The 16,897-nt window shown below is 38.9% G+C and overlaps 3 protein-coding genes across 5 annotated transcripts in view; 2 read left to right on the top strand and 1 right to left on the bottom strand.

The window, feature by feature from the left end:
* Nucleotides 1–346: 346 nt before the first annotated feature.
* LOC21410318 lies at nt 347–2,467 on the bottom strand. The gene is made up of 4 exons (XM_010102096.2): nt 1,935–2,467; nt 1,123–1,275; nt 800–1,005; nt 347–674 (listed from the first exon to the last, which is right to left on the bottom strand). Exons 1-4 carry the CDS (start codon nt 2,406–2,408, stop codon nt 470–472), a joined length of 1,038 nt encoding a protein of 345 aa, XP_010100398.1. The 5' UTR covers nt 2,409–2,467; the 3' UTR covers nt 347–469.
* Nucleotides 2,468–2,731: 264 nt separating this feature from the next.
* Nucleotides 2,732–8,699, top strand: LOC21410319 (ABC transporter B family member 26, chloroplastic). 3 transcript variants are annotated; one of them, XM_024168174.1, is made up of 18 exons: nt 2,732–3,433; nt 3,543–3,670; nt 3,812–3,854; nt 4,242–4,286; nt 4,398–4,520; nt 4,605–4,708; nt 5,043–5,097; nt 5,171–5,241; nt 5,397–5,499; nt 5,980–6,190; nt 6,590–6,663; nt 6,911–6,967; nt 7,068–7,142; nt 7,537–7,611; nt 7,693–7,974; nt 8,068–8,132; nt 8,248–8,308; nt 8,480–8,699. In XM_024168174.1, the coding sequence occupies exons 1-18, from the start codon at nt 2,948–2,950 to the stop codon at nt 8,558–8,560; spliced, it is 2,139 nt and encodes a 712-aa protein (XP_024023942.1). In that variant the 5' UTR covers nt 2,732–2,947; the 3' UTR covers nt 8,561–8,699. The 3 variants fall into 3 exon arrangements, with proteins under 3 accessions (XP_024023942.1, XP_024023943.1, XP_024023944.1); XM_024168175.1 differs by having other exon boundaries at nt 6,911–6,928; XM_024168176.1 differs by lacking the exon at nt 2,732–3,433 and having other exon boundaries at nt 3,568–3,681.
* Nucleotides 8,700–10,630: 1,931 nt separating this feature from the next.
* Nucleotides 10,631–16,897, top strand: part of LOC21410320 — an 11,761-nt gene continuing 5,494 nt past the window's right edge. The window contains exons 1-10 of the mRNA XM_024168234.1: nt 10,631–11,277; nt 11,557–11,605; nt 12,138–12,569; nt 13,208–13,503; nt 13,584–13,787; nt 13,878–14,066; nt 14,199–14,273; nt 14,352–14,418; nt 14,507–15,653; nt 15,809–15,877. Of these exons, the coding sequence (XP_024024002.1) occupies nt 10,915–11,277; nt 11,557–11,605; nt 12,138–12,569; nt 13,208–13,503; nt 13,584–13,787; nt 13,878–14,066; nt 14,199–14,273; nt 14,352–14,418; nt 14,507–15,653; nt 15,809–15,877 (2,891 nt within the window). The 5' untranslated portion in view covers nt 10,631–10,914. The remainder of the gene's footprint in view (nt 11,278–11,556; nt 11,606–12,137; nt 12,570–13,207; nt 13,504–13,583; nt 13,788–13,877; nt 14,067–14,198; nt 14,274–14,351; nt 14,419–14,506; nt 15,654–15,808; nt 15,878–16,897) is intronic.

Raw genomic sequence — 16,897 nt, forward strand, 5'->3', positions numbered from 1 at the left:
CGCACATTACAGGTTGGGCCACTTTCAAACCAAAAAAAAAAAAAAACTATATTTTCAGGTAGGGTCAAATCGAGTAGGGTCGGATCGGGTAAGCCGGATTAGTCGGATTCGAGGTGATTTCTTACGCCCTGACAATGAAAGTGTAAAACTTCAGAATATGTAACTAACTTTCACGAGCTAAAAACGACAATAAAGTAGCAAACGAGTAGACGACTTATAAAGAAAAAACGACAATTCAAGTTCCAGACGACAATAAATTCATGTTAATTCCTTCAAATATTCGGCATCCAATACAGAAAGCACAGCACAAAGTCATATACACCATATTCAACTGCACAAGTTGACATTTCCACAACGAGCTGGATGAATAATAATTATAATATAATTACAAGTACCACATGATGTCAATAGAGATGAATAACATGCAGAAATTAAAATATAAACAGGGGTGTATTTATTTATTTATACTTCATCTTTGAAGAAAGAGGGCTGCTCCAACTAAGCCCACCCATAATGTCAAGGCTATCCAAAAACCCTGGTTCTTCTCTAATCCAACTGGAGGTCGCCACACAAGGAAGTCCGCGAAATAGTCTTTGGATGATGGGAGCTGATTGGTCGTTCCCATGCTCCTCCGATCACTGTCCTTGTATTTATCAGTCCATGTTGCTGCGTAGCTGAATTGGAGTCGCAGATAATAACATGATCAAAATCTTCCAGATGTTGCAAATGAACAGTTCAACATATACCACAAGGACCAGCACCAAGGATATTGCAACTTTTGTAACCAAAGGATAAATACCTGTCATAACTAGAACCAATCAATGGTATGGTTACCATCTCCTCTTGGGATATCTTGAGCTTTGGTGCTTGCAAAATGTAGCGAAGGTCAGCGGCTTGGCGTCGGATGCTGACACTCGGATGCCTTTTCTCCAATTGCTGGTAGAGAGCGATGCACTCCGCGTGGCGGTTATTAGCCTCATACGCCATGGCAAGCCATATTTGGATCTGAAAGGGCAAATAACCAATCAATGTCCAATGCACTAGTACTTCGCAATCAAACATTTGATATAAAATATCATCACCAAATGCCCAAAGAGGAATCCTCATCGGCAGTTAACCAACCTCACCGCCAAACAAAGTGGTCCTAGGTATAATCGTTAGTGCACCTTCTAGGAACTCAATGGCACGGCCATACATGCCCTTCCCGTAAGCTTTTTGCCCCAAATCGAACATCAACTGTGCTGTGGCTCTCCTCTCTGCCTGCTCTTTAGCCACCTGCTCTCACAAGTTACAACCAAAAGAACACATTCATCCTCATCACTACCACACCAAAACCAAACAATAACTTCACTGGCTCCACTTTAAGGAGACATACACGTGCAGCCAAATACTTGAAAAAGATAAATTTTTCATTCCAATACACCCACACCCACCCATATACTTTTTATTCCAAAGACACCCACCCATTAATATATAGGTGCAAATGTCAAACCCAACGTGAACAAAGACAGAAACCATATCAAATTAACATCTCTCACCAAGGAAGTTAAGAAAAAGGAGAACCTTATTTATCTTTTACAATTCACTTATATATGTTGATATCTACAATCAATGAAGTACGTGTTGAAGTATTTAATTTAATTAAACAAGCTTTTCACTTTCTAAAAATAAAACAATGCAAAATTATAATACATTTTTTGAAAAACAGTTTCTTTCCCTTCAAATTTCTCCTATTTTCCCTCCAAATTTCAGGTTTTGAACCGTAAAAAGAAAAAGGACGAACCTTTTAAGTTTTAACTTGCTGAAAGCAGGGGAAAAAAAAAAACAGAAAAATCGTTATAAAACAAGATAAAGCTTTCTTTGTCTTCCAATATATCCCATCTTTTCTATCCAAACTTGGGGTTATCAACAAAGATGAAGAAAAAAGGACCAACCTTTTCGAGCTCCTTCCTAACTCTCATCCGCTTCTGCTCCTCCGTCTCGTCCCCGCCGTCGCCTTCTCCATCCTCCAACTGGCTTTGCAACTCCTCCGCTTTCTTCTCCAACTCCCTCCTCTCCTCGATCTCCTTCACTCTCCTCCGCATTTCCTTCTCCCAGTCGAAGTCCTCGTCCCACTCCTCGCTCCCGTTCCCGTTCTCCCCATCACTCGATCCCGCATCGGGATCCACGCCGTTCACCTTCGAATTCGCCTTTCCACGGGCCACAACTCGCTGGCTCCGACCCTCCCCCTCCGAGTCGAACCCCTTGCCGGCGATAAACGCGCTGAGCCCTTGATTTTCTGATCTCCGCGGCAAATTAAGGCTCAAGCCGCTCTCGATCGCCACCGTACGGCCCTTCCGCTCCGATAGTATACTCCGAGCCGGCGCCACGTCCATTGTCAGAGCTAGATTCCCAAGAACCACCGCCATTGTCGCCGGAGACTGAAGAGAGAGAGAGATTGAGATAGAGAGGGATATGATATGGTGTTCCCGCTGAAAAGACTCTTGTGGAAGATATTTTGAGGTCGTTAATTCTTTAAAGACCAAACTAGCCATAAGCCTTGTGGAGTGACTTTAAACTATGCGTATGAAATGATGAGATTTTAGAAACTTTTGAGGGCATTAATCTTTGCTTTAGCTTGATTGCGTCAAACACGTAACTAGTAAGTAGAAAGCAATACGACGTCGGTTTGTGGTGTTTGTTGCGTTGAAGGCTCGAGCGTCGTCGTGTCGTCTCAAATCCGCCACGCGCCCAAGCCAAAGACCGGTGCCTCTTGTTCTTCCTGGCTTTTGTTTTTTGGTGGCTTCCGCCAAAGCGATAAAAGCCACTCATTCACGGCACGCCGGTTTGACGCCCTGACAGAGAAGAAGAAGAGACGGAGAAAATTTCCTTTACGGAGGACGCCATAGCCTGGTCAAGCTCGTAGCTTTTCACCCCAAAATTTCTCTCTATCTGGCTCTGAAACTTCATGTTTTCAACCATGGCGATTCCGCTCTGCAATACGCAGCCTCGCCTCCTCTCCTCGCTCAATCACAGACGTACCCTTATCAGAACTCACCACAAAAATCTCCATTTCACCTCCGCGTCGAAGCTCCGGCCATCTCTGTCTCTATCTCCCTTTCAATCTCTCCATTTATCCAATTCAAGACGCGTTCCTTCGCTGCCGCTGAAATCGGCGTCGATTAACGGCTACTCGGTCCACGACGGCGCGGAGGAGTATGTAAAAAGCCGCGGAGAGGCCGAGGTTGACTTATCGGAGAGGCTCCGGAGGTGGATGGCTTTTGTGAGGTCAATCTTGCCAGGCGGAAGCTGGTGGGGCTTCAGCGAAGATGTCGAAGTTCGGATTTTGGCTGAGCCGGTGACTGTGTCGCGGGCGCTTGTTCGGATGTGGCAGTTGGTCGCTAATGACCGTTGGATAATCTTCGCAGCATTCTCTACCCTAATTGTCGCGGCGGTGAGCTTCAAGCACTTAATTTCTTTCCTACAAAGTGTTTCTTTGTTTTATATCATCATTATTATGTATATGTATCTACTTTAATGCTTTGATTGAATTTCTGGGACAGCTTTCCGAGATTTCGATACCGCATTTCTTGACGGCATCAATATTCACCGCACAGAGCGGCGAAATCGCGGTGTTCCGTCGAAATGTGAACCTCTTGGTTCTGTTATGTATCATTGCCGGAATTTGCAGGTCAAGATCTTGTATGTCAGCAATGTTTCTGTAAATTATTTCCTTGTTATCTCCATGTAACTACTGAAGTTTGGATTTTTGACCATCTTAGTGAATAATGTAACACAGCTGCTGACGCTTTACTCTGTTTATATGCTCCAGCGGTCTACGAGGTTGCTTCTTTGGCATAGCAAATATGATCCTTGTGAGTTTCTGTTCACATATGATGTTGTTCTATATATGAAGCATATATATTTCTCATATGTTTTAGCATATACGTAATTTTTTTTTTTTGGTTCAAATACATGGGAACTTCTTGAATGATCAAATAGACAAAGAAGTTCTCCCATTTGATGATCACTTCATCTGTCACTTGAAAAGTTTACATGACATAAGTTTCCAAATAATTGACATTACAAATCTGTAAGATGTAATTTACAAGGCATTTCAATGTCGGAAGAATTTTCTGATTTTTACTGGGCTATGCGTGTGGTGATGACAAATGACTATGGAGTTTATGGTCCTCTAACTTTTCATGTTACAAATTACTATATAATTTTCTACTCAACCAGAGCTTTCACATCTTCTGCAGGTTAAGCGCATGCGAGAAACATTATATTCTGCTCTTCTTCGTCAGGTCCTAATGATTTTGAGAGATAATTTCTCATTATTTAAGTCTATGGACGAGCTATTGCTATTTAGAATTGACAGCCTGTTTTAATTTATTTTTATAGTATTTCTATTTCAGGATATATCTTTCTTCGACAATGAAACAGTTGGTGATTTGACAAGTAGGCTTGGGGCTGATTGTCAGCAAGTCTCACGAGTCATTGGAAATGATCTCAATTTGATATTTCGCAATCTTCTTCAGGTTCTTATGCTTATCACAACGTTAGTGCCTTTTGGTGTTTCTATATAATTTGGGGCATAAATTTGATTATCTGGTAATCTTTAGGGGTCAGGTGCAATGATCTACTTGCTAATCTTGTCATGGCCTCTTGGTTTAAGCACATTGATGATATGCTCTACTCTAGGAGCAGTTATGCTACTTTATGGCCGGTAAGTTACACCCAAGATTCTTTAGATATACTTCTTCTATATACCAGGTTGCTTTGCCTGAAAATATTGCTATTTGTTGTGCATGACTTGTTAAAGAGATGTATGGTTGTTGATTTAAGTAAAGGTAACCATCTGATTCAGGCTTCGTGTGAAGACTGCATGCCACCAGTTGTGTTTTGCTTAGGTAATAGGTTTCTGAAGATAAGAAAGGAGAGAAACTGTATCAATATTTCAAGAAAAGAAAATTCCCCATGACATTAGAAGATACCAATCTCAAAATGAAAACTGCTTACCTATTTTGTTTAAATGACATCAAACATGTTCCTTCCTGTAGGTACCAGAAAAAGGCTGCAAAATTAACTCAAGAATTCACTGCTTCTGCTAATGAGGTACAGTATGACAGCTTTAGCTATTTTACTTTTGAAGATTACGTTTCCTTAGACTTTTCATTATGTATTACAGGTTGCACAAGAGACATTTTCTTTGATGAGAACTGTTCGTGTTTATGGAACTGAGCAAGAAGAAATCGGAAGGTAATAAATACTAGCAGAATTTCTTTTGTTGATTCGTTTTTACCTGAACTTTCTTTGAGACGCCGGGTACTAAAAGGTAGCTTAGAGAAGGTAGACATGTACTTGAGGAGGTTCTGATAGATATATTTATTCATGTTTCCTGTAATGTTTTATAGATACAAGCAATGGCTTGGGAAGTTGGCTGATATAAGCTTGCGACAAAGTGCTGCTTATGGTTTTTGGAACTTGAGCTTCAACATGCTTTATCATTCAACTCAGGTATAGCCTCTTTATTGTCTCCCGAAAAAAAAAAAAACAAAAAAAGAAGAAGAAGAAGAAGAAGAAGAAGAAAGAAAAAACAGTTCTGATATCTCAAGATACTTTTCTGCGGACTTCACTTCTTACCAAATCACCAAACTTCATTCACTATTTTCTTTTATACTTCATCGCAGGATAATCAGCAATCTATATCGCAATATAATTTTTCCCCCTTTCCAAATGCTTGAACTCAAATATGGAAATTCTAATGGTCAACTTGAGTGAGATGCACCTGTTGTTCTATCTATGCCTAGAATCTAAAGAGCCATTAGATTTTGGGCATTATCAATTAAGTGGATCGTATAATTGTTTTTTTGGATTTTAACAGTATGCTTTTGAGACCAAATCTCGTGAAAATATGTCTTGCTGAAAATGGGATAACACTATTTAAAATTTGAAGTCATCTTAGTTGACTTTTACTGGACAAATTTAATTTTATAGGTTATTGCTGTGCTGGTAGGAGGAATGTCTATTCTAGCTGGTCATATTACGGCAGAGCAACTTACAAAGTTTATATTGTACAGCGAATGGTTGATTTATTCAACATGGTGGGTGGGGGATAATTTATCTTCTTTGATGCAATCTGTTGGTGCAAGTGAAAAAGTCTTCCAGTTGATGGATCTGTCGCCTAGTGACCAATTTATATCTAAAGGTAAGCAATTTGTGAACTTAGTCGAAGCTCTCATATTTAAGCAATTTGTCTTACATGTTCCTTTCCAAATCCTTTTTTCTTTGTTCCCATTTAATATGACTATAGTTGGTCAAGACGAGGCAAATCCAAGCTCTTAGGTCCACATAGCTATTACTTAAATATAATAGTTGTTAACGCTTACGTGCAGACAACTCTTTATATTGCTAACGACCAATGTTGACCAAATAGAATCAATGGTCGCTTGAGAAAAAATTTTCATGTGGTAAAAAACTGTATTGGTAGTTGACTCTCTTACTCCTTCTTGCAACATTATTCTAGCAAGAGTAATTCCACATGCTTTTCTCCTTTATTGAGAACTATTTTTCTAACTTATTGGATCTAAATGTCAATTTGTTACAGGATCAAAGTTGCAAAAGCTAAAGGGACAAATTGATTTTGTGAATGTCTCCTTCCATTATCCTTCGAGGCCAACAGTATGTTTCCTGTCCTCAATTTTAGATTTACATTCGCGATTCTAATTTGACGCACTAATTCTTTTACGCCCTCTTATGTGCTCGACCACTGAAATGGAATATGAATGGTGATTGGACAGCAATAAATACATCTCAAGTATTGATTGTTTCTTTCTAGTCGTTTTTCCATAAGCACTTTCCCTCTCATTGAGATGAATTTGCCTAAACTTGTTGCTAATGAAGAAAGAATTATCCGATGTTTGAATAGGTGCCTGTGCTGCAACGGGTAAGCATATTAGTGAATCCAAATGAAGTGATCGCAATTGTAAGGAAATGCTTGCTCTCTCTTTATTTTGTTTCTTGCCTCTGTAAATTGTGATGACGGGAAGAAATGACTTTTTGGTTGTTAATTTTTTTTCTCTTAGGTTGGTCTTAGTGGTAGTGGAAAAAGCACACTTGTGAATCTTTTGCTTCGTCTTTATGAGCCAACAAGTGGTGAGGTAATTTTTCTTCTGCCTTTCATCTATACTTCATACAAACTGACATAACAGATATGCAAAAAGATAGTATATGTGAAACTAGTTTCAATTTAACACACATATTTTTAAAGTGGGTGCAAGTTGCTCTTAGAAATTCTCCCATTAGGAGGTTAAATTTCACAATTTAAGCAAGCAGAATTTTTTTTTCTCCTCATATTTATCTGATCTCTTGTCAAGTTAATGTGCTTTTTGAGGTTGATACTTGATACACTACTAGTATTCAAGATTTAACATTATGGCTCTCCTTACAGTGTGTAAGAAAGGGGGTCAGCTCTCTAGTGTATAATTAGTTATGTACTTGTTTATTTTGTGTTTCATGCAAATGCCATAAATATTTGTGTTATTTTAATTGCAGATATTGATTGATGGCTTTTCACTGAGAGAGTTGGATATCATGTGGTGGAGGGAAAGAATTGGATATGTGGGCCAGGTTTTTAATTTACTTCCATCATCAGTTAAATTTTTTCTTCTCGAATCTACCTTTTATTACCCTTACAAGACGACTTAACAGGAACCAAAACTTTTCCGGATGGATATAAGCTCAAACATCCGATATGGATGTACAAGAAAAGTAAGGCAGGAAGATATTGAATGGGCTGCAAAGCAGGCGTATGCACATGACTTCATTTCTTCACTACCAAATGGTTACAAAACGCTAGTTGATGATGATTTACTAAGTGGGGGACAAAAGCAGCGAATTGCTATAGCGCGGGCCATTCTTAGGGACCCAACCGTTTTGATCCTTGATGAAGCCACTAGTGCGCTAGATGCAGAGAGCGAGCACAATGTCAAGGTAGCTACTTGTGACAAAAATCCTCTCCCCCAAAAGCAAGAAAGGAAAAGAAAAACAGTTATTAATAAGATGTGATTTCTCAAATGTATTTAGGGTGTTCTTCGTGCTGTGAGAAGTGACATGAAATCAAAGAGAACGGTCATAATCATAGCTCATCGGTAGGTCTTCAATAGTTTTTATCTCCTGATATATATATATATATATATATATATATATATTTGGTGCACTTCATCTCAACTGCTAGCTGAAACTGTTCAAATACATTTTGTACAGGCTTTCTACTATACAAGCCGCTGACAGGATAGTAGTAATGGACAGTGGTAGAGTTGTCGAGGTTAGTTTCTCCGTCTCCTTTATTAAAGTAAACTATTTGCCTTAATGTAATGTGTCATGCTGTATTACTTCATTTGCAAGCAACATTCATGAAATATCCTGCTTAAAGAGTGTTACATTGTCTTCCATGGTAATGATGGGAGGTCGGAAAATGACTCGGTGTTGCATACAGAATGGCAGTCACAAGGAGCTTCTTCATGAGGACGGCTTATATGCTCGATTAACGAGGAGACAAGTCGACGTTGTGGCATGAGCTTGAAAGATTATCAACACGTTACATTCTGATTTATGTATTTCCTCTTATCTGATCCGTTCTGATCAGATGCAGTATAGATTTCCAAAAATCTTTTACTGCTAACCCATGCATTATTTATCAACGTTCAAAAGAAAAGGCGTTCAAAGGGAAAATAATAAAATATAGAATACATTTAATCTCATTGATCATTTTCTTTTCTTTTCTTTTTTTTCCCCCATATTTATTTATTCATCCCTTCTGTACGACTCCAATCACCAAATTTTAATCGCTTCAATGGCACTCCGTCAGAGAGAGATTGGGATCGAGGGCGTGAAGGCACCGAAGAGAACAGCGATGTGGCGATGAAAAAACGTCACTGATAAGAATTATTGCGGATCCTTATCATTGTCGTTTACATTTTGCTGTCAATTATTGTTTAGGAATTACGATATTCTTTAATGTATCTTGTTGTTACTCGTGTTATCAGAACTTAAGAATTTTGCAAATTTTTTTTTTTTTTGTTGGTCACGTACTACGACATTTTTTCATAGACAAAGGGAAAAGAACATTGCAGGTTTTACGAGTGTCGTCGTTTTTATTCATCAAATTTTAAAACGACAACATAATTGATAAGCGACAATAATATGAATAATGACAACACATGTTATAAGCTACAACAGCTCAAGAAGTGGCTACAGACTACAACATATCATGAAACGACACTGTTACAAATGTCATCAACCAAAAAGAAAAAGGGTACTGAAGGCAAAAAGAAAAAGAAAAAAAAAAAGTTGCAACTTAATGCATACGACGACTTTTAGAAAACGATACAAAATGGAATAAACAACGAGGGATTGGGAACGAAAATATAAGCGATAATATGTTATCATCTTCAAACGTCAAGGGTCAAAGACTCAGAAAACAACATTTTGAAGGACTATAATACTTTAGAAAACGACGTCTTGAGCAAATGGCAAACCTTGTGACATCTTTTTGTTAGACTAACAATGACAATAAACCTACAAATGATCGTGTCATAGTTCGTGGTTCGTTACAGTATTTTTTCTCACAAAAAACACATATAAATCGAGAATTATTTTAAATCATGTTCTGAATCTATAAACTAAACCTACACTAAACAAGCGACAAGAACATAAAAACGACCAACTGCAAAAACCAAAACAAAACTAAAATACGATAATGCAACCCACAAACGACAAAAAGTTTTTTTTTTAATGAATTTTCTCTTTTTTAGGAGAATATTACTAAAGAAAGAAAAGAATACAAAAACAAAAACAGAAACTCAATCAAGAAAATCTGTAAAAAGGAAATCCCAAAACATCTCTATACACCAAAAAATTAAGAGAATCGAGACAAAAAGTCTACCACATCCTATTTCTATTCATAACTCCAAGATTGACTAACTTATCAGCACAAAAATTAACTTCCTGAAAACCTAAAAACCATTTTTTAGATAACAAAATAGCATTATTCCACTCATTCCGTATTTTTCAAGGCACATCTTAAGAACCTGATTTAAGAAGCAAAATCTCCATAGAAGAATCACTTTCAAGCCAAAGCTAATGCCAACTATTCTCATAAGCAAGAAAAATGGTATTGATGATAGCCCAAAACTCCGCTTTAAATGCAAAACACTCTCCAAGAAAAATACTAAAACAGTCACACACAAAACCTCAAAAATTCCTGAAAATTCCCCTACAAGCAGCCACACCAGAAGCACCTTTAGCAGACCCATCTCTATTAACATTTACCCATCTAGGACTAGGCAAAATTCAATAAACCGGACGACCTTTAGGGCACTTAGACAGATTTGGTTTAACCTGCAACCTTTGAAACGACAAAAAAGTTTTAAATAACACAAGAATTCATAAAACGACATACGATTTTTTTCTGCACGACAAAACTATCTATAAAAGACATAAAATAAAGAAACGACACGAGCATCACTTTAATTTTTGAAGAACGATAAAAAGTAAATATTTAAATGGCCATTTTTTTTCTCCTCGAAAGTTGTTAACCTATCAATTATCTACCGATCGCAAAACATCATCAAAAGAGGGGGGAAAAAAAAAAAGTAATCGCAAACACGCGATGCATTTTTCTCTTTACGGGCAGCTGGGCAAAGGTGCTGTAGTCGTTGTACGGACTTACTAGTAATTCCCCAACGCTACGTCTCACAGAGTATTCCTGCATCCTCACTCCCTAAAATCCCTTCCGTCTCTGTAATTTCCATTACCTCCTTCTTTTTCTTCTGCAAACCCTCCTTCTCGCCAATGGAAAACCAGCCATAGAGCTAACGCTGAACACTCCCCTCCCCGAAAACGGCAGCCGATTTTCAACAGAAAACCGCCATGGATGCGTACCAACAGCACCAACACTACATGAGACCGGCGGCGACGGATCCCTACCACCACCAACAGCAACAACAGCAGCCGCCGCTGCCGAGGCCACCGGTGCCTCCGCAGGGCCACTGGTACTCCAACCAGTTCCAATACTCGCCGTCTCCTCCGCCGCCTCAGTGGGCTCCACCGCCTCCTCCTCCTCACCCCCACTCCGACCATTTCCCTCCTCCGGGATCTTATCCTCCGCCGCAGCACCATTATCCTGCGCACCCTGTCCACCAGAACCACTTCTCATCAGCTCCTCCGCAGCATCCGCCTCGGCCTCCACTGCCTCCTCACCTCCCTCCGCATCCTCCTCAGTCTTACGCTCAGGTTCATTTCCAAAATCTCGTATTTTTTATTAAATCGGTATTTCTTAATTGATTTTGCCCTAGGGTTTTAGTTTCTTGGTTTCACTTGTTCTTGATGATTCGGTTCTGAATCGAATTTTTAGAACACATGGTTTGTTATTGTTGAAATTCGATTTGTTCTTTGTGTCCTAGAGACGAATTGTTTTGTTTTTGGCTTATGGATAGCTTTGGATTAACTCGTGGAGTTTCTAGTTTTTGTTTCCTGCTTTGACTGAGAATCTTATGGCTATGTTTTTGGCAGGATTGGGGAGCTCCAAATTGGGCACATCACCAAGGTTGGGAATATCAAGGTTTGTTCTAATTTACTACCAATTTTATCAACTTCCTTGTTCCCAACTGTCTTAACATCATTGACCATTGTATGATTTTCTGATGATATTGATTCAGATTATGAGATTTTAAGTTGAAGCTTTTGTATGAGCACATGTTATAGGTGTATACGTCACATGGTAAAACAACCTAGGAAAACAGAAGTATGACAGAAAGAGCCAATTAAGCCTAATTTACTCATACTTTGAATGGAATAAACAGAGTATTATGAAGGTCCTTTGATTTCAATTTCAAGATTTTGGCTGTAATGGTGGCCGTGGTTTGTGAACTTGAGAGACATTTGTTTTGATTTTGATCTTCATCATTATAAGCATGTTTGAGCCCTGATGACGGAAAATTGATGTTCCATCCCTCATCACTGAAGATACTAGTAGACAGTGTCGTTTTATGTTGCACCTTTGTTTGTTGACTAGTTTTTTCCTTACTGAATGTTGCTGGGAGGTTACTGAATGATGCTCGTTTCATTGGGTTCAACTTTTATTATTTTTTCAGCTGTAGCCCATAGCAATGAAGAAGATTGGGCTGCGAGGGCCAGAGCATGGGCAGATGCTAAAGCTGCAATGGAGAACCAACATCCAGAGTCACAGTTTGCACCAGCTGGCAGGGTGGAAGAACAGAGTCCTTACCATGACCAATATCCCCATTCTGCTGATGCTCATTACACGGAAATTCAGCATCAGTCGAACTATCAACAAGTTCCAGTTTCAGCGGCATCTCTACACCGGCTACCAGCAACTCATCCTTCAGAGGTTCCTCCTGTGAGCTCTAATGCTTCTTCTTATGGCCCAGAGGGACATCTTCACACCGTCAGAGATGGAACTTCAGCTGCAGATTCAAATGCTATGATTCAAAGTCAAGGAAATCTACATAAAAGTCCATCTGTTCATCAGCAGGAGGTACCTTCTAGTTATTCTTCTGTTACAGGTAATAATTCACATGGTATATTGAATTTGTATGTGAAGCCTCTGATCCAGATCTGCTATTATGAAACTCAAATTGATTACTAATTCCATGTTTTCCTGTCTGTAGTAAATCATACTGGGAACCTTCTGTATTTATTTAGTTAACCTGATTTATTCTACGTGCTTCTTCAGCTGATTTTTAATCATCCTTTGAATATTTCTTTCTCAAATTGGGTGTAGAGCTTATTGAGCAGCAGACTGCTATGTGTTTTCCTTCTACATGCATTGTCTTTAGCTAGATTGCAACTCGCAATTCGTAAAACTTTCGTCTCTGTGGAGAGTGGACCATCTCATGTTTAGATGCTTCATTAGGTTGCATTACTCCGTGGAAAGAATTTTTTACTTTTTTTTGGAGCCATTAGTACCTAGCGTGCTAGGAACCCTTTAAGCTACTCTTTTGAAGGTGCCCTTTTAAGATATTTATCTTCAGGCTTACTAACAGCATAAAAAAAGAAGTGGTACTGGTTAGCTTTCTGACAAAAGGAATGGTGTAGCTTGCTATAATGTTGGTTGAAAATTTGAATCTTCATCTCTCGTGGGTTTTCTTTCCTGTTATTAATTTCTGAAATATGCTATTTTTCTGACTGGGTGTAATGGCAGGAAACAATGCGGGTGCAGATCAACTTGAGCATTCATACAGATTGTTGTCTCAAGAAGGACAAAACCATGTGCAACCACTGCCTGCTATGCCTCTGGCTGATCAGCCTTTAGAATTTGCACCTAGATTTAATCGTGATGACCCACATATCCAATCCGGATATCCTTTTGACTCGGTTGGACCTGTAAGAGGGATGGACACGGTTGCCACTATGCCTCCCATGAACAGTTGGACCTCTCCTGTTGCACCCGGCGTATCTTATCCTCCCATCCCTCTGGTTATGCCATCAGGGCCTCAGGTATTAATTCTGTTTGTATTGAGGTTTACTTTAGTTCTAAGGCCTTGATAGTAATTGCTCATAATTTTTCAACCAATCAGCATGATCATGCACTAGCTGTGCCTTCTCCTGTTCCTGGGCATGTTGCACCTCCATTTAGCAGTTTTCCTGGAACAGGCCTTCAGCCAACAATTGCATCTTCTGGTCCCCAATTTACCCTAAGTCCTGGCACTGCTCTTCACCCAACTACAGCTTTCTCTGGTGATGCATATGGAATTCCTAGCGTTTCTGAGCGCCCTAAAAAGGTCTGTGTTCTCACTATTGTTAATGGAAACCTGATGTAAATTGTATATTTTTTCTCCAACTATAGCAAAATTTTGTTTTTTTTTTTCCAGGCTCCTGTGCCTAATTGGCTTAAAGAGGAAATAAAGAAAGCAGTTATCACAAGTTCATCTTTGGACCATCCCAAGGAGGAGACACAATTTATTGAGGATGAAGACGGTGATAAATCTTTTGGGAAGGTTGACCAAGAAGATAGCAAAAGCATTGATTCTTCTAGATCAGCTGAAGAAGATGATGATGAGGTTTCGGGTTTTGTTTTATATTTGTATTTCCCTGTTAATGGGAGCTGTTTTGTTATTTCATCCATCACTTGATTATTTGGATGCATTTCACTTCACTTTGGAAATTGACCTTCTGTAAACTTATCTTTGTAGGATTATGTAGAAGGAGCTAGAACCGCAGCAATTAACCAGGAAATAAAACGTATCCTAACTGAAGTCCTGTTAAAGGTTGTCATTTAGAAAGAAACGATTTCCTTGATCATTTTTCACTCTGTTATTGTTTTAACCTCTACTTTTATTGAATAGGTGACGGATGAGTTGTTTGATGAAATTGCAACAAAAGTTCTGAATGAAGATGACCTGACTGTTGAAGGTGCCGTGATCTTGCTATGTATATTGCACAATTTTAATCCATTTAATTATTTTTTTTGTGGCGTAAATGTCAATATTTTTTAATGCAGTTGATAAAGGTGCAGTCACCTCAAACCATAGAGTATCTCGGTCTCCCCCTACACTTCCAACTCCCAAAGCAACTGCAAAAATTCTAATTCCGGGTAAATCCAAGGAACCTGAGACTGAAGGAAACACTGAAAAATCAAGTTCTAGCTCCCCTGGAGATGTGCTGGGTCTTGCAAATTATGCTACTGACGATGAGGATGATGATGAGACTCAGAGTTCAAGATCTCCAAATTCTAGGAGAAAGGATGTTCTTCAACTTGAAAAACCTTCGGAAGACAGGCATGATGTTGATGCTAATGGCAGCTCTTTAGTACAACCTGAAGGGCTCAGTAGAAACCAGACAAACTTGGAGAGTGAGCCAAGTAAAGCGAGTTTAATTCAGTCTAGATATACTGATGCTGTTACTGATTTACAACAAAGTAGGAAAAATGAAAGTGATGTTGCTGGAAGTACATCAGATGGTAGGTCAAAAGATATTTCAGGCGAAGTTAGATCTGAGCTGCTTGAAGATGATGACCTTGAGATGAAAAGATTGAAAGATAATAACCAAGTTAAGGAAACCAAGATCAGACCGGATAAGAATGATCGGCATGAAAGTAAGAGTTCTGGAAAAGACTTCCAAAAGGAGGAAGAGAGTGGCAAGATTAGGACAGGTGAGAAGGGCAATGGAAATCAGAGGAGGCATGATGAAAGGCATTCTAGAAAGGAAAAGACAGATGAACTGAATGGCTCTAAAGATAGAAGAAAAGAGCAAAGTTCTAAATCTTTGGAGAAAGTGCAAGAATCTGAATCAAAGAAAAGGTCTAAATCTTTGGAGAAAGTGCAGGAATCTGAATCAAAGAAAAGGTCTAAATCTTTGGAGAAAGTGCAGGAATCTGAATCAAAGAAAAGGTCTTCGCATGCTGACGTCAAGGAGGGCAGAAAAGAAACAGAGGCGCAACGCAGAGCTGGTGCCAAAGAAGAAAGTAATAGAAAAAGAGAGCACAACAAGGATAAGGACGATCAGAGATCAAGACATAAACATGCAAGTGACTCAAGCAAGCAAAAGAGTAGACGTTCCTCTTCAGTTAGTAGGGGTAGAAACAGCAAGGATGACTCAGGTCATTGCGATTATGAGTCAAGTGATGAAGTTTCTAATGATTCTAAGAGGTCCACAATTATTAATTTTGAACTATTTCTATTTCTGGGTTAAGTTCCTAACAGTTTCCTACAAGAGGTCACAAGTAAAAGTCATTAAAATATATATATATCTTTCTGAACCCCTGCTTTGATATCAAGACCTAAATATTTCCTTGCTGTTGCAGGAAGTCACGTTCGAGGAGACGCAACTTGTCACCATCACCATCACCATCACCTGTCAAGTCTAGAAGAAGGTACTCATTTATGAGAATTTCATCACTTTTATCTGCTCTTGGGGTTTGCAGAACATCTTGTATACCGTTAGTGTTAAACATAGGACTAAAAGCAAAGATCGCTAATTCCTAATAGCCTCATATCTTACAAAGAAGTCATCAGAATCACGTCAATAATTTGAACTGGAGTTATTTAGATTTATGTGAGTAATAAAAGAAACACTGCAGTTTTTTAATCCTACACAGCACACTCATCTGTTAACTTTCACGGCTCTGTATGATAGTTGTAGCAAACTTAACATGGATTTTTCCCCATTTTTTGGGGATTTGTTACTGGTGCTTTTCGTTATTGCTCGTACACTGTAAGGAATTGAGATATAGTCGTTCCAGTTTGGTCTCATTTATTCTGTTTGTTCTTGTGTTTTTTCCTTCAAATGCTTGATAATTACTGGCATTCTGGCCTCTTTGGTTGAAATTAGCAAATTCCTTTGGCTGACTTGAAATTATAGAGTTAGGAAGGATGCTATGCGTTTATTCATAGCTTCGTGATTTGATTTTTTAAGAACAGCAACTAAAACTACATCTAGGAATTGAAGAGTGCTTCTGAATGCTTGTATAGTTTAGAATAGTTGGACGCTCTCCAACATCATCCAAATGTTTATTATCAATATTGGATTATGTTGCGGTTATAGTTATCATGTTAGGGATAAATGAAGGACTGTCTTTTGTGTGTGTAATTGTGGATAGCGATGTACTAGAAGAAAAGAAAATAACGTAGATTTACCTTCCCCCGTGCGCGTGTGTATGTATAACAATTGGAGGCTTGCAGTGCAGTGTTAGCTAAAGCTGGGAGTTGGGACCTTTTTATTTTCAAATGCCCAGTGTAAATTAACCTGAAACTCATTGTTGCACTTGTGTTTCGTGATTAATTCTACATAATTGTACTTTGGTTCTTCTGGACCATTTTTGGGCATTTAATGTGAACCACCCATAGACGATGTTAGTACACTCGGCCCGACCGTGTATTTAATAATTAGACCA

Source organism: Morus notabilis, unplaced genomic scaffold (genome assembly GCF_000414095.1).
Source record: "Morus notabilis unplaced genomic scaffold, ASM41409v2 Scaffold99, whole genome shotgun sequence".
NCBI classification, from domain to species: domain Eukaryota; kingdom Viridiplantae; phylum Streptophyta; class Magnoliopsida; order Rosales; family Moraceae; genus Morus; species Morus notabilis.

What these genes read in the sequence shown, in the direction of transcription:
- LOC21410318 (XM_010102096.2), bottom strand. Translation starts at nt 2,408, where the DNA reads ATGGCGGTGGTTCTTGGGAATCTAGCTCTGACAATGGACGTGGCGCCG. An exon ending in TTAGGAAGGAGCTCGAAAAG is followed by an intron (nt 1,276 to 1,934) that starts GTTGGTCCTTTT and finishes TTGTGAGAGCAG; the next exon opens with GTGGCTAAAGAGCAGGCAGA. An exon ending in ATTGGTTCTAGTTATGACAG is followed by an intron (nt 675 to 799) that starts GTATTTATCCTT and finishes ACTCCAATTCAG; the next exon opens with CTACGCAGCAACATGGACTG.
- LOC21410319 (XM_024168174.1), top strand. Translation starts at nt 2,948, where the DNA reads ATGTTTTCAACCATGGCGATTCCGCTCTGCAATACGCAGCCTCGCCTC. An exon ending in GCATAGCAAATATGATCCTT is followed by an intron (nt 3,855 to 4,241) that starts GTGAGTTTCTGT and finishes CATCTTCTGCAG; the next exon opens with GTTAAGCGCATGCGAGAAAC. An exon ending in CAAATGAAGTGATCGCAATT is followed by an intron (nt 6,968 to 7,067) that starts GTAAGGAAATGC and finishes TTTTTCTCTTAG; the next exon opens with GTTGGTCTTAGTGGTAGTGG.